The 17,489-nt window shown below is 37.3% G+C and overlaps 1 protein-coding gene across 4 annotated transcripts in view; it reads right to left on the reverse strand.

Annotated features, from left to right (window-relative positions):
- LMBR1 (limb development membrane protein 1) overlaps positions 1-17,489 on the reverse strand; it is a 146,648-nt gene that overhangs the window by 68,623 nt on the left and 60,536 nt on the right. For all 4 annotated transcript variants that reach the window (XR_014020883.1, XM_081284649.1, XM_081284650.1 and 1 more), the window contains one exon: positions 16,068-16,171. Coding sequence is in view for 3 of the 4 variants with exons in the window: in XM_081284649.1 (XP_081140775.1) it covers positions 16,068-16,171 (104 nt within the window). In the remaining variant the exon portion in view is untranslated. The remainder of the gene's footprint in view (positions 1-16,067; positions 16,172-17,489) is intronic.

Genomic DNA, 17,489 nt, shown 5'->3' on the forward strand with positions numbered 1-17,489 from the left:
ATTGAGCTAAGATATTCATCAGATGTTAGAACACCTCATTGAAATACCCTCAAACAATACAAGGACAAAATATCATCAAGGAAGGAGAAGGGCCCTATGGCCGACCTTAAAAAGTGAGAAGCCTCCTGAAGATAAGAGGACTATGAGGACTTCTCTTTACTATCAACAATTGCACTTCCTTCACATAATTCTGAATGCTTAGGCTGCTATGTCTACGAGGGCCTCAAAAACTTCACAGTATTGTTACACTCAAGTATGAATGCATATCTTGACCCACCCCAAAAGTACAACTCTAAGTTCCTCTAATGAAACCCTTCCCTTCGATTAAGATCATAGCATAACAAGCGCAGAGCATATTCATGCAAAATACTATTGAGATAAGTACTCTCTGCCAATGAAGTGCCATGTTGTTTTCAAGGAATAAATATGTAATCACACTGGTTCATGCCAGTACTATTGTGAAATTACAATGACTTCAACATCATAATAGCTAAATTTGATGAAGTAGGCTAGTAAAGACTAAACAGAGACAGATTTATTTTAGATTTATATAAGCACTGAATGGATAGTCTACAATACTGAAATGTTATAAATGCTTCTTGGAATTTTTGTGCTGGTCAATGATACATTTAATTGCTCTATACTGAATATCAGTGAAGTGGAAACTACAATGTACTTACAAAAGCATCACTAAGAACTTGATATGTTTCTATGGTGATGAACAATCAAACAAGGTTTCTCCTGACATCTGGCCCTCCTATAAGGAATGCAAACACCACTTGATATGCCATGTCTCCACACACTAAGAAAGCCTGGGAAAACCTCTATGTTCACAGAACATGTAAAGATCAAGTCATTGTTTTGGTTTAATGAAAAGGGTTTCTTAGTAACTTTAAGATAAGGTTTACTCAGCATAGCATCAAGGCTGACCTGTCACACATGCAGTCATGGGGGAACACTAAAGCAGAACAGAAAATAAAAGGAGGACTAATGATTTTAAACCACAAGAAAACTGCAAGCAAGCACTTTTGGAGAGCATCCAATGTCCCCCTTACCCAACAACCACTAAGCACATGCACAAAGGGGCTTGCCCAAGGAAACAGCTCTCCTCAAGTTCTGTGGTCAATAGTGAGATGCTCTTGAATATTAATATGTCATGCAGTCTATTTTAAAAACACATACAGTGATCTACACAAGATGGAAAAATTGACACTATAAAATACTCCAGCTATTAAAACTTTCCCAAAAAAGTATTTTAGGTAAGTTACAATAAAAACATTAATACTGCTAGTTCAAAATGTTCATTATATTAAAATTTGTGGACAGAAATTTCCCATGATATTAGATAAGCTCCAGACTATAAGTAAATAAAATAAAACAACAAATTCCTAGCCTGAAATGAAAGAACTGAACTATAAAAACTTAAATGTAACTCTAAATTTGGGGAGAAATTACTTCTCACCGCACTACTTCATATCAAAACAATTTACTGGTTAGTCAGTGAGGCTCTTTTCTTCTATTTCTGTTTTAATTAAGCCTTCAGTAATAAATTTCCTGTGAAATAGAGATGGGAGCTAACATGCAGAGCTCTCATCAGCCTTCTTCTACGTGCTTATCAAATCCTCACAATAAAGAAAAAGCTCAATTTTATTATCCACAAGAAGCTCAACTCAAAGAGTAGTGATTTGCCTGTGGTCATACATTCAATGCACTTCAGAACTGACTTTTTAACTCAGGTCTGCCAACCTTCAGAGCCCATGCTTTCCACTACCCCAAAAAGACAGAAATTAGGTACAAAAGAAAGAATGACAAGTAGAAAAGTGGGAAGAAAGCTTTAAACATATGACAAACCTACAATTTCAGTAAGGAACATAAAAGCTTCTTTCACCAGACATTAATTTTCAATTCTACAATAGCCAGCTCATACCGCGGTCAAATGCTCAGTCCCATGGGAAACTTTTAATACAAGAGAACATCTTAGTCAATATGCTACTATTCCACTTTCATAAAACTCCCAAGCACACACTCTAATATTTAGACAAAAAAGATTAGGATTCTTATTTATTACATTATTACACAAAGCAGAAAAGATATTCAGGTTTGCAATTCAAAATAAAGGAATGTCACATGACAATTTAGATAAAGTGTCATAATGCTTTTCTGGCAAAAAATACACTTACACAAAAGCACTAGAAATTCCAAAATACTACAAAAGAGCTGTACTTTATGGCAGAAACAGTACACAAGCACATGAGAACTATAGGTGTCTGCTCTCTCTCTAAACCAGGTCCTGGGTGAGCTTCGCCAGGCTGTCTCTCCCAGATTTCTGCATTTCTTACAGCCCTTGATAAATGAGAGCAAAGCTGGGTGGTACATGCATGTAAATAAATTTTTCCACTGAAAATCAATAAACTAGTTTAATGTAGTAGCATCTGTTTTGTTAATGTGAGCCCATCACCAAGAAATGAATCATCTTTTTTCCTTCTATGTCTAAATAATAAAAGCACGTTGTTCGGCTTTCATGTCTATTTATTATTAAATAATAAAAAGCACACTATTTGGCTTTGTATGTCAACTTAGGTGGACTATACCCAGGTATATACCTAACTTCAAAAAACATTACCATGACTGTTGTAGCATCCATGTAACCCTCCCAATGACATCAACCCACCCAAAAGATAACAAAACACTATCATGTTTATCATTTACTTCAAACTTGTAATAAAATACATGAGACATAAAATTCACTATTTAACCATTTCTAATTAAATAAGGTTCATGGGAGAAGTCTGTTCACATGCTGCGGTGGCATCTCCAATAGTCATCTCCAAGAACTCCTCTTAAATGGAAACTATGAGCCCATTAAACAACAGCTCCACTGTGCCCGCCCCAGCCCAGGCAGCCATGCTTCTACTTCCTCTGTGAATGTAACTAACTACTTGAGGTACCTCACCTGAGCATAATCATGCAGTATTTGTCCTCTGAGGACTAGCTTATTTTACTTGGCATAACGTCTGGGGTTTGCCCATTCTGCAGCAGTGTCAGCACATCCTTCCTTGAAGCAGAATAATATCCCATGCATGCATAATCACATGTTGCTCATCTACTCACCTGTCCCCGGACACTCGGGATGTTCCTATCCTCTCACCACTGCTGCGAGCATGAGTGTGCAAATAACCACCTAAGTTATATGCCCAGTGGAGAAATTGCAGGATCCAATGGTAATTTTACTCTCAGTTTTTTGTTTTTGTTTTTTTGAGGTACCACCACGTTTGTCTATCAGCAATAACTTTTCCATTCTCACCAATGACACTCCAGAATTCTAATCTCCCACATCCTCATTAATGCTTATTTTCTGGGTTCTTTGCTAATAGCCATTCTAATAAGTGTGAAGTAATATTTCATTATAGTTTTGATGTTTGACTGAAAAGTTCTACCACCCTGTTCTTCAAAATTACTTTGACTAGTTTTGGTTTTCTGATTTTCCATAAAATCATTACTGCTTGTCATAAGGGTTTAAGCATTGTTCATTAGATTTATTTCAACATATTTTAGACTATCTTGCCTAAAGGGAATAAAAGGAATTTTTAATTGGATTTCTTGTTGCTGGTATTTATTGACTTTATGTATTAATCCTATGTCCAGCTTTCCTGTTAAATTTTCTTATTGGAAACAATAAATAATTTTTGGATTTTATACAATCTTTTCAATAATCATCTGTTAATAATGATCATTTGAATTTTTCTGTTTTGTTTTTTGTTGGTGATGGTCTTTTCACATCATTTCCCTGACCTGTGAGGTGAGGGTTACCTATGATGGAAAGGTCAAGAAGAAACCACTAGAACTACATCTACCTAGGAAACTAGTAAACAAAGCAATACCACAATCTTGGAGGAATTACAAAGATTACTATCACCATCAGGGATTAAAAGATCCAGGGGAGGCAATTCTAACATTATTTAGAAAATAAAATTGATTATTTGAAATAAAAATATTTGCAATGACATTCCAATTTTAAATACTTTCTACATGTTACCAATAAGTATTATGTCAATTATTGGCTTAAGGTAGGTATTTGTTATCAAGTTAAGAAAATTCCCTTTGTTCCTACTTTGCATTTGGGTGCTTTTTGTTTTGTTTTGTTTTGTTTTATTTTGTTTTGCTTTTTGGTGGGGGGGTCATTTTTCGGTTTTGGTTTTGTTTTTTTTCAGTTTAGGGAGAACCCAGGGCCTCGCTCTTGCTAGGCAAGCACTCTACCACTGAGCTCCATCTTCCAGCCCTTTTTATTTTATGTGAGACAGCGATTCACCAAGTTGCCAAGGCTGACGTCAAGCTCACCAACCTCCTATCCCAGTCCCCGACATAGCTGCAATTACAGGCAATGTGCTCCTAATTTAATCATGAATAAATATCAACTTTATTGAATATGTTTTCTGTCCCTTTTCACCCAACTTGCAGAGAAGCTGCCTGTTTTCTTTCTCGGTTTCATACCACAGAGCAGCAAGGAATGCTACCTCCTCCATTCTGCCATCTTGGATCTGTTTTCTCTCTCTTCAGAAGCTCACTAGTGGGTTGTTTTTATTTGTTTTATCATTTTTACTTTCCTAATATGAATTATCAGTCACGCACCTGAATTTTTCAGGAATTACTTGCAAATATTTCTTCATGAATAACATCCCAGATCCAAGCTATCTATTTTTAATAAATAGAACCAAATTAAGCCTAAGCATTATTCTACTTTTTTTTTCTGCTTAGCATCAATTTTGAAGTTCTAGGGCTATCTTGATGTGTATAGACAAGTTTTCATCAGCCAAATACAGAACACTAATTCACTGAAGATTAAGCTGAGTAGCTCTACAGAGTCATCATCTTCAACTTTACTAGCATACTCCTCATCACCTTGTATTTAAGCATCAATGTCCCTTATATTTATGGTATTAATCAATCCTTCATTATGAGTATCAGATAAACAACACATGATTAAGAATTTTTAAAAACAGAAACATAATACTCAAAACTACTATTGTGGCTCATGGGGTTCAATGAGTGATCAGTTAAGTCCTGAAACCTTGAGCATGCACCCTGATCTCTCAAATTGTCTGGCATACTCACCAAATGACAGTCACAGACTCACAACATGCCTTCAAAGAAAAAATATTTATAATATGTATGAATACATGTAATATTTATTGACTTTTTAAAAAACAGAAATATCACCATGAGGTATTTTTAGAGAATTAAACTGCAGAAACACTTCCGTAATTTCTGAAAAGTTTGAGAATCATTTGTTGTACATATTCACAGGGTAAAAGAAAAAAAAAAGACTTTTTGGGTTCACTATTGATTCTGTTGCTGACTATATACCCTGGAAATTTCATGAGAAAACTAAAATATTAAGACATTATCTACAAAATTTGTGCAATAAAGTATGCCTTGATTATCGCTCAGATATTTAAAATACCAAATGAAATAAAATACATAAGAATACTTTAAAAACAGTAAAATAGTAAATAAATATGACTCTTTCATAATGTCTGAATGCAGGGGGAAGATCTAGTGCCTGTTTTATGTAAGAACTGGATTCAGCATGTAAGATTTGCGGTTAACAGTAGTAATAGCATCCTCTAGATTCACTTCAACTTCTCAGCAACTGTATAACAAAAACTACAGCTGACAGCACCGTTGGAAGAACTCCAGCCACAAGCTCTCCTAAACCTGCAGACAGCACAGGGAGCAAGGCAGCACCAGATCAACAGAACAGGACCCTGAGGACACAGTGGGAAGAGGCAGCTGTGAGTTCCAGCAGAGGTCATGTCCAGCCAGGACAGATGTGGCGAGGCTGAGCTCCATGCCATCAATGGGGCAAACACTCTAGGAACTGTGGGAAACAGTACATCTGGTTCCAGACACATAAAATCCTAAATCTACCCAGCTAGCTGAGGAACCAGGCAGGGTTGGGGCTGGGAAGACATCCAGTCCTATAAACAGAGCTCAGGATGGTCAGGGGTCTGCAAAGGTTCAGAATCAGTCAACCAAGCTGCACTAAAATAATGCATCAGTCTAAGAGTCTTATTTTGTGTCAAGGTTCTAAAAACATTACATCCTGAAAGGAACTGCAGGAACCCATCTCTCCCACACAGGGCTCTGCTGGAACACACTCAGGTCCCACACCCACAAGACAAGCGGAGAGAGATAGCAGAGTGCTCACTTTCACCCTTGTCTCCCTGCACAAGGACTCCACCCCAGCACCCTAAGTATTCAAGTTAAAGACACAATGAGGAACAACCACAATCCTAACCCAAAGCAGTTACAATTACAAAAGAATCATGCTGTGGAGACAACACTCAGGAAAAGGATCTGGCAGGAGTGTATTGAGGAACAACTAATTTCCTGGCAGAGGGAGCGATGTGAAGGAAGAGGTGGAGTAAGAAAGGACAGGGCCTGTTCTAGGAGAGGTGAGTTGGTAGGGACACAACACAGGGCAGGCAGGGAGCCCAGGGAAAGACTCGGCTTAAGACAGATGGAAGCCAAATTACACATAAGATGCTCCTATGTGCAATGCACCAGAGTTTAGACTATTTTGTTGGAATTAGAAGCTATCAAGGATTTTATGGAGCTGAGGTACATATACAACTAATTTTTAAGGAAGCAAAGCTAAAAGGCACTACAGCAATTACTTTGTATGGGGATGAAACTGGCTATAGAAAAAAAAAAAGTAACTTAAATAGTCCAAGTGAGAAATGAGGAAGCCTGAACCAAAATAACAGCAGGAAGAAAAGAAAATCTTATTCTGAATATTGAGTAAAGCATTTTAAGTCATTTAATGCAATTAATTATTATTTCATTACTTTCTTAAAAATTACATCAGAAATATAACTTGAATTCTATGTGTTTAAAAAAGGATGTAAATATCAATAACAGTTATCATTCTGATACCTCAAAAAAAGGTTTAAAAAATCTAAGCCCTTCACAAGTCTATTTAAAAATCAACTGCTTATAAAAATATTCACTGATGTGCAATGTAAGCATTAAATATTAAGTAATTCTACCTGAAATAAACTTTTAAAGTATAAAATACTTACCTCTAGCCTTATAAAACCTAAAATTTCTTTTCCTGTATTCATAAAAAACAGGAAATGTTTCCCATAAAACTGATCCTTTCAATACACTTTATTCTAACTTTTTTGACTGTCAACATACCCTTATGTTTTTTCAGTTTTTGCTTGCTAACCTAATTTTTAATCACTAAAAGACAAATGTGTCTTTTACATACATACAGTTTAGCATTTCAGTTGCTTTAAAGTTCAGTCACTCCAGAACAATGCTTGTCTTTCTAGATGAGAATTTCCTTTCTTTAAACAGAAAGTTCAAACCAATACATTTTTAAGTTGTATCACTGTCAGTAACTTAAAGAAAAGTAGATGAAGCACAATCTAAATATTACCTAAGTAAAGTTATCAAACAATCATACTGTCTTTGATGTGTCTGAGTACACAGTATCTACTTTTGGTATATAGATGAGCCAAATTAATGGATTGTAGATTGATATTATGTACCAAGTTTCAGCTACATATTGGCAAACATTTCATAAAGATCAAAGATCATCCTTGTGACATGCTGAATAAATGATTTTATAGACAAATAAGTACAAAACAAATGCCATGTAAATACAGGATTTTCACAATACAAACTCTAACCTCTTTGGTGAGCACTTACCTGGCAGTCATATGATATCATAATTACTTAAGAAGTCTGACATCTAACTTCACTTTCAAATAACATTCCTCTCAACCAAGGGTGGGTAATTTTCAATTCCCCAAAAAAAGTCTTGGAAAAAAATTCTAATGAAACAATTATTATTTCTATAAAACAGAAACGTGCTCTGCTCCTAAAATGATGCTTTCACCCTTCCTCTGACCAAATATTTCATGAATATTGGAAGTATTTGAGGCCAGCACAATTAAAAGTATAATTAGTTTAAAATCTGAACCTGGTAACTTTTTATTTCTTCCCTACCAAAACGTTCCTCAATTAACAAAGAAGCCTGAACTATGAGACATTAGTTAGTAATTTAATTATCACATAAAATAAAGTTCAAAATTTAGTTGCCTATTAAACATGAGACCTGTTTTTTACAACCTGTACTGTTCTAAGATAAAACAGATCCTGTTTCAGGATACATAACAAAAGCTGGCCATGTCGATGCCAACATAACTGCCCATGTCACTGTGCTATGACTAATTTTCCTGATGTTTCATTAGCAGCTCTCACACACTTGTCACGTTTGAGCTCTTTGTGGTAACTGCTACAGATAATGTATCCTGGGCACATTATTTCACCAACACCTTAGACCAGATCAGGACTTGAGTCCGGCTGCTCTGAACTCCAAAATGCACATTTTTGGCCATTATATTATTATGCAAATAAAGAAAGAATCTAGCCTTAAATGCAGAAATCCCTCATTATTCTAGGTGGAGAGAAAGATGAAAGTAATAGGTAGCAGTCCAATTCAAAACGCTGTACTTTCACAAAGTATATGAAAACTAATTTTTAAAAAAAGCAGCTGCTATTCAACAATTCATTGTGACTATAATTTAATTCCCTCCAATAGGCAACTGCACTAAGAGCAATGAAGTTGATGCCATTTCAGGAACTAAATGAAGTTTCATTCAAAGTCTTTATGAACGCAAACCATCTCTAAAGGAAACCAGCACATGTGCTCTGCTCCTCACATGATGCTTCTGCCCTTCCTCTGAGGGCCCGTGTGTGAACCTCCCTATCTGAAAGGCTCTCCACCTATGCCTCCACCGCCACACCTTTCACAGCAAAGGGGTGATTCCTAAGGCCTCCACTGCAAAGCACTGCCAGATGGAATGTTTTGAAAATAACCATTTTCTGCCAGGCATGGTGGCACACACCTGTAATCCCAGCAACTCAGGGGCTCAGAAAGGAGGATCCTGAGTTCAAAGCCAGCCTCAGCAGCAGCGAGGTGCTAAGCAACTCAATAACACCCTGTCTCTAAATTTAAAAAATATAAAATAGGGCTTGGGGTGTGGCTCAGTGGTTGAGTACCCTTGAGTTCAATCCCCAGTACCCCCACACACATATAAAAAAAGAAAAGAACCATTCTCATCCACACTCATCTCTGAGGAAAAACTAGTGCTCCCAGCTGGGAGAATGTAGAGCAGCTCTACTAATGCATTACTCCATGGTTTTCTTGCAGGTGTTGGAAGAATCAAATTAACACATAACAATAGTTAGTAAGATAGGAATTCATTTTCTGCAATAAACACCAAGATCAAAACATGCCCAAGTTAAATTTCCTTGAAGGGTTCCCAGCAGGAGCCTTCCTCTTGTCTGTGATTTCCTCTCACCCACCAGAACCATGCCAAATATGCGCATGTGCCACTAACACTAAGCAGCACTTCCTTAATCACTCATTCCCAACAATTTATGGATCATCAGTGGCAAAAAAAAAAAAAAAAAAAAAAAAACGAGCAAAAATAATGAAAGAATGCAATGAAAGCTCACAGAGACAGAGGCTGAACTTCCTACTCACTTCTCTTTAAGATGGAGGCCTGAGACAAATTAGCCACTGAGGGGAAAAGTCATCTGGTCATAAAATACAGTACAGGGTCACTTTTATGTAAGTTTGCCAAAAGGGACATAAACCAGGACAATCTCAAACTGTGACACAGGACAGAAACATATTAAAAAAAATCTTTGTTCCTCCTCCATTGTGCTGTCATGTTGCTCGGCTTTATGGACGTCCCGAGCGCCAGCACAGAGCCTCTCGCTCCCACCTGGTCAGCCTAATTAATTAAGAAAGGAAGTCACCTCAAATTTTGTACTTTTTGCTTTTATTATTAAGCACTTGTTTGAAGTTATAGGAGTTAACCTCTTAATCCTACAGATCATGCGCTAGTTCTGGACAGTCTAGGATGTCTGTGTGGTTTGGATAATTGGTCAGGATGTTGCTGTCGCTGATGTTAAATTTTATACCAGGACTTCAAATCAAAGATAAGCATTAAGGTAAAAACAATATACATTTGTTCCCAGAAAAATCTTGGGCTTATGAATTAATCTGTCATTAAACTTATAAATAGTCACATTTGAGTTTTTTCCCACGTTCATTAGTTGCTAATCTGTTTCCTTATAACATTTAATTCAAAGTAGATGTTAAGACACAATATGCAACAAATAGATTCCTACATCTCATGTGAGCACCAACCAGAGATGATACCTCTAGAGTTCATGACTGAATCAGAAGCATCTCCTGATGACTGTGCAGCTAACCTAGAGGTCTTTCCTGAGGTAGAGGAGAGGAAAAACTACAGCTCTGATCTGAGGTATGAGAGCAACAGTTGCACTGTCTGCCCTTAGATGACCCCAATCCCCACGACCCACAGACACCCGCCACTAAAGAGTAACGAAGCTCAAAACTGCAAAGAGGCATCTCCATCACAAAACCAAACAAACCCCATGATGTGCCTTTCTATCAGAAATGAAAATTCAGATGTAAACACAGGATCAGGTTCAAACACACATGAACAAACTCGATGCTTGATGCAGCACATGAATCTAACAACAGAAGAATCTGCATCAACATTAAACTGCTAGTAGTTTAAGATCCAAGTAAAAGTTAGCTTCTTACAAAAAACTTTATCAAAACCACTTCTATTCTCTTAGGCTTAAGAATAATAAAGAAAGGGAATAGCAAAAAGATGGTCCTAATAAAATTGAAACACACGCCACAGTGAGGAGAAAGAAGAAAGGCTATTTAAGGGCCTTAAAAGGGCATGGTCAACCCCCAGGCCTAAAATGTCCTGTTTGAATTAACATAGTGGCTTAATTAAAAACTAAGTAGAGAATTCTGCTTAATTTGATTTTCAATTCAAGCTCTGCATCCGCCCCATGGCCAGTGGCCAATTTCCGCATCTCGGGACAATATGCAAGGAGCTGTTTTAAAATCGATCGCCCAGGGGACTCCGTGGGAGTATGGTGGGCCATGTGCCACTTAGGGAATACACCAGACTAGACATAGTAAAACAAAACCAGGAGGGTGGTCATGGAGGAAAAAAGGAAATTTAACTTAACCATAATACAAGTTCATCAGGACTCAAATTATTGGGCAGCATCTGCCATTAGAAATGTTCTACCTTCTTCAGTACCAGTCAGAAATGAGTATGTCAAAGGTAACCAATGATAAACACCTTTTAGGAACATATATGAATACTTACTAGACAATTCAAACACTTTGTGACTGTGGCCGATGATAACATTAACATCAATAAAGCAGTAAAGTTTGTAGTTCTAATACAGACAGTGCCTGAGAAGAGCCATGCATCTGGAGCAACATCCAGAGCTGCACAAGGAAACACCAAATAATCCTATGCTGCAGAAAGACACCTAGCATTTCAACACACACACTGAGACTTAAAATGCTAATAACCCCTGCAACTTTCAAGTAATTGGTTTCAAAACTAAAAAAAAAAAAAAAAAAAAGAGCATTTTAAAATAGCACGACCTGATCACCTAAGTTTAAAGCTTTCTAAAACATTTCTACTAGGGTCTAAAATGTACTGTAGCTTCAAGAAGGCTTTTTTTCCAAAGTATGCTACCTTTAATGCTAAAACTGATTTATTCTGCTTTAGTCAATGCTATTTCAAAATGTGAAAAACAATTTGGAATTTAGAACTGCTCATGATAATAACATGTGAATAATTAACAGCTGACTCTACTGTATTTGGTTTCTTTCTGAATCCCAAATAACATTAATATTGTAAGTAATATTAATAAGTAAAGAATAAATAACAATATTTATTGGTTGAATGCACGTACACACTACCATGAAGACAGTGGTGGTTTAATAATAGTTAACATTTACAATTACATTAAATGCAGTCCTGGGCTCTATGCTCTACATGAACAATCTCGTCTTATATAACCATGAAAATAATACAGTAAGGTAAGTATCTTTATTGTAGCCATCTTACAGAAAGAACAGCTGAGATTCAGATGAAGTAACATGCCCAGGCAGCTGACTCTAAAGCCCACTTCCTTACCTTTGTGCCCTCCCTCTTTCTTCCCTGGCCCCTGCCCTTGGGCATGCCCATACATTGAGACTCCCCACTTGACAGTTACTCTCCCTCCTCTGCCTTCAGGCCGCAACCCCCTTACTCCCCTTCTTCACTAGTATGAGAAACAAAACGTTTAAATTGGTCACCATAGCACCTATTCATTCCAATCTTCCCAAGTTGGATCAATGATAATCATCAGGGCTCTAACTGCCCCCTTTTTAAATCCTTCACTGGGTCTGGGAATTACCTGTCTGAAAATCACAACTGTATCACACAAACATTCAACACTTCAGTCCCATATGAGGTCATGAAGTACACTGGAGGCCCTTGAAGGGTTTTAACAGATGAACACAGTCAACTTTGTGTTTAGGAGAAAGAATGTTCTTTTAATCATGAATAGAGAGACTAGGAGTAAAAAAAGGAAAAAAAATTCAAAGGGAAGAACTATACAACTGTGTACAAGTGTAGTCATAAAATACCTCTATCTCTTGGGTCCTTGTTCAGCTGATTCTCCCTTTTGATCTTAAGTCTACAAAGGGGCACAAGAGAAAAGTAACGTCAGAGTTTTTTTTAAAGCCTACAGTGTGTTGCTGATCTGCTTCATCAAATGCAATCATGTTCCTTCCCTGGCTGACTGGTTCACCACATAGAGCCGAGTCCCTTCCCTGACTGGCTGGGCACTTAGAGGTAGCCAAGTCCCCTTTCTAGATAGTCAGTTCACAAGAAGGGTAGAATGGTCTGTCCACGTCACATGCTATTTTGAAAAATTACCTAGCTAACAATTAGAATTTCATAAAGAACACCAGGTAGATAGTTCTACAACACCAAACACGGACATATTTAACACTGAGCAATTCCAGTTGTTTCTTGCATTGGGGAACACTGCAAAGAGGCAGTATCAGGAAGAGGCAGAGCTTTAATGCATAAAGCAAACACCAACAGGCAGTTTTTGTGACACAGACCAAAATGTTCTATTGAGCAGAGCTGGATGCATATGTTCTTTCTACAAAACTCGGTGCCAAGCACTCCCTGGCCCATGTGCTCCCTGATGCTCCTTTCCTTTGTGACATATGCAGAAACTCTAAAATGTGTGATTCACTTAAATGAAATGATAGATGCAAAAATCCTCATGGGAAAATGCCAGCTCCCTGTTGTCTACAGCACAGAATCCAAACTGCCTGGCAGAGGATCAGTGCTTCCAGAAGCTGACCCTGAGGGCTACTTGTGCATCTTGACTGTTCATGGTTCACATCTAGGTACCAGCCATTTCCCTCAATTCCATTAGAGTTCCAGGCCATGGCTCAAGCCTGGAACGTCATACTCTAACAAACACTGCTGGTGGATCAGATCCCAGCTCAATCCCAGCTGACCTCCTCCTCACAGCCTGCCCCTGGTGCACAGCAGAACAAGATAACCATTTCTTTCAGCCTCTTCCTTAGCACCTCATGAATAAGTTCATCAAACTGTAATAAGTTCATCTGGTTTGCAACTGTAAGTTCTCCATGTTTCCTTGGAAGCAGGAGACCCATTTCTTTATTTGTGTCCCTAGAAATTTCCTATAATACTAACCAGTAGTTAGAGGATTGCTAATGCCTACAATAACCACTAACTAGTAGTAGACTACTTCATAACAACTCTTGGAATAAATGTCCATCAAAAGCTCTACCTCCAAACTCCAAGATGCTACAGAAACCCACCGTTTCAATAGTCTCCAATGCCCCTTTTCTTCTGTTCATTCTTTTTAGTTCTACTTTGGTGGTAAGCATCTCCTGGAACTCTCTGTCCCTTGGCTTCCAGGTGGTCACCCCATTTTCCTCACACTAGCTGACAGTGTCGGAACTCTTCCTTGCGCCTCTCTTCTGACAGTGTTTCACATTCACGTTCTGTCCTTGGCCACCTCATCTTCCTACTGGCTTTTCTTGTGCCCTCCAGAGTGCTGACTGTGAAGAACACCGACCTGGGGAAGGTCAGACATGACCCTCGATATTCTGTTCTAATTGTGCTATTTTACATGGATGGATCACAGACAATTTGATACAATTTAATATCAGTTTTCTCCTTATAGAAGAAGAGTTTAAACTAAATCCCTTTCAGCAATAATATTTTGTATTATTTCTTCAAGAAAATATAAACCAGCAAACAGCTTTCTAAGTTGAAAGAATACAATTCTTAACAGTATATAAATTTAATTGCCAATCTTAATAATATAACAGGATTAAAAAACGTCCAAAATACAAAAGCCAGTTTTCTCAATGTGAGGCTTGACTGCCAAACACATTCCTTCATTCATTCTTATCTCGGAACCTTCATTAAATAAGAAGCTAGCTGTTCCTTTTCAGCTAGCTGCAACACGTTCACCTATGGAATAACAGCCAGACAGTTGTTCCCGTGAGTCCAGCACTGTGATCATCACCCCAGTGATACACTGCATCTTTAAAATGTATGGTATTTAAGGTTTAAAGTCAGAAAGCTATCAAATGGTTAAATAATTTCACCTCTATGATCCCACACAGAGTTATACAAGATGAAAATAATAACCATTCACATGCAGTTTACAATTTCCCAAGCCAAATTTTCTGAATTAGCATTATACTATTATTGGATAATAAGATATACAAGCACATTTCATTCTGTATGCCACCACAACATACTGAATAGAACTAAAGTCAGAAAGGCAAAACATGCTAAACTGTAACACTAGTCTCACTTTGCAAGTTTAAAAATCATTTAAAAGGTATTAATGTACTTAAATCTTTGCATTTGCATTATATTCCAAAAATTTATGACAAAGAACTGCATAGGTTATAAATAGAACCTAGTTTCTTTTTCTTTAAAATACTGTATTCAAAGAAATGTGGTATATAAACACAATGAAATATTACTCAGCCATAAGGAATGAAATTATGGTATTTGCCGGTAAATGGATGGAACTAGAGACTACCATGCTAAGTGAAATAAGCCAATCCCAAAAAAACAAAAGCTGAATGTTCTCTCTGATGTACAGATGCTAACCACATAATAAGGTGGGGGCAGAGAAAGAAGTTTATTGGATTAGACAAAGGGGAATTAAGGGAAGGGAAGGGAAGGGGGACAGGAATAGGAAAGATAGTAGATGAATCAGACATCACTTTCCTGTGCTCATATATGAATACACCACCAGTGTAACTCCACACCATGCACAACCACAAGAAGGGGAAATTTAAAAAAAAAAATTAAATTTAAAAAAGAATGGGAAAATAAACATTCTGCTGTTATATATAAAAAGAATAAATAAAAAAATTTTTGAAAATACTATCTTCAAGGATAGACTAAAGTACTGCCTCTTTTAAAGTCTTGATTAGTTTAAGAAGTTCCTGAGACGTTTCCCAGTTTGCCCACTTCTAAGCCTTCCACATTTACCTAAGATTAGTTACTCTTGGTATCCTGGGAATTTGACTACCTAATAAAGCATATCCGATTTTATAACGTGCTACTACCCTGAAAATATTGTATGTGAGATAACTTTTACATCAAGATGTATTTTAGGATTTTTAGAATCTCATATCAAACTCTAAAATTGAATGAGATTACCTAAGAAAGCAGTAACACCAACCCTATAGGTTTATCTATTCCAAAGGAATACTCCACTAGAGTAATGCACAGCACAAACATATACAGGATTGATGAAGAACTTCCCCCATAAACATACAAAATGATTCAATGTGCAATATTACTATTATTGCTAAAATGTGGTTTTAATATTATTTATTAAACTTTTTTTTATATTCTATTCAAATGCTTGTTTGATCTTCAGTTCAACATGACATTTACTTCTTTTTTAATGTTTATTTTTTAGTTGTACACAATACCTTTATTTTGTTTATTTATTTTTTACGTGGTGCTGAGGATCGAACCCAGGGTCTCGCACTCTTGAGACAAGCGTTCTACCGCTGAGCCACAATCCCAGCCCGACATTTACTTCTTAATTCCAAAATTCAATTTACTTACCTTTTTCAGGCCAGCAAATCCTTCTGATTCCAGAAAGAAAAATGCAAAGGGCATCAACACAAATAAACAAAGGTTGGAAAAGAGAGACGCAAGATTCCACAAACCTATAAAGAAGATAACAAAAGAAGAGGAAACTCAGGTTAGATATTGACAGGCCTTTTGAGATTTCACTAAATGGTGATGTTAATCAACATCTATACCTTTTATTTATTTTTTTTTAAAGAGAGAGAGAATTTTTTTTAATATTTATTTTTTAGTTTTCGGCGGACACAACATCTTTGTTTGTATGTGGTGCTGAGGATCGAACCCGGGCCGCACACATGCCAGGCGAGCGCGCTACCGCTTGAGCCACATCCCCAGCCCCAACATCTAAACCTTTTAATACTAAAAGTAAATATAAACTTGAAATAACAAATAATTTAAACTTAGAAATCAGAAAGTAACTGCATATTTGTTAAACTTTAACTTTGTAACTTGTACCTATTGAGAAAGGCCAATATAGAAACTAGTTTCTTTTTTCTAGTGCCCTAAAATAAATTAACTAACAATATGACATGCAGAGATCCAAAGGCACACGTCTTTAGACATGTAGGCACCAGAATATTTAAATTAGAGCCACTAGCATCTACTGAGCACTTAATAAATGCCAGACACTCTGCTAATCATTTTACATGTATAATCCCATTTAATTTAAGCCTCATAAAACCCCGAAAATAATAACTAGCATTGACTGAGGCTGATGTGCCACGCACCATTCTAAGTGATTTGCAGACCTTCCACACATTCGTCTGCTCTTCACAGCAGTCCCTGAGCCCGGCAGCACTGCTACCCAAAGTGGACAGGGGTGGCCACCTCATTTGCCAAGGCTACAGAGCCTGCAACTGGCAGAGCTGACTCTCTGCCTGAGACTTTAGAACCACTACATCACAGAAGTGCCAGTGAACAACTCCAAGTGGGGAAAAAGAGGTCACAGAAGCAGCAAGCTCATGTGGTGGTTGCCCTTTTGGGGACATTCTGCAGTCCTTTATAATGTCACAACAAAATGCAGCAACTAAAATAAGAACAGATTTAGAAAGACTTTTAGGTATGTCATTGGCAGAGTGGCTCAGTATCTCCTATTTTTTTTTTTTAATAGATAAAACACTAGAATTTTAAATTGAGTCTTAAAATAATGGCTATCACCCTTACAAAAGTTTGTAAAATCAAAGCAAAGATAGAAATTATGCAAATTATGATTTCAGTGTAAATCCAGTGCACCACATGCAACTGTAATCTGAGGCTTGGAGATACAGGAGCCTGCGTTCTTTCCACTCCACTCACAGCAGTGATCACAGCACTGAGGCACAATGATAAGCCAGCACCTCTGCTCACAAGGCTGCACACATGCTCCAGGGAAGAGGGTGAGCCTCAACACGCCGTTCC

Source organism: Spermophilus citellus (assembly GCF_964194105.1).
Source record: "Spermophilus citellus genome assembly, chromosome: 3".
Taxonomy (NCBI): domain Eukaryota; kingdom Metazoa; phylum Chordata; class Mammalia; order Rodentia; family Sciuridae; genus Spermophilus; species Spermophilus citellus.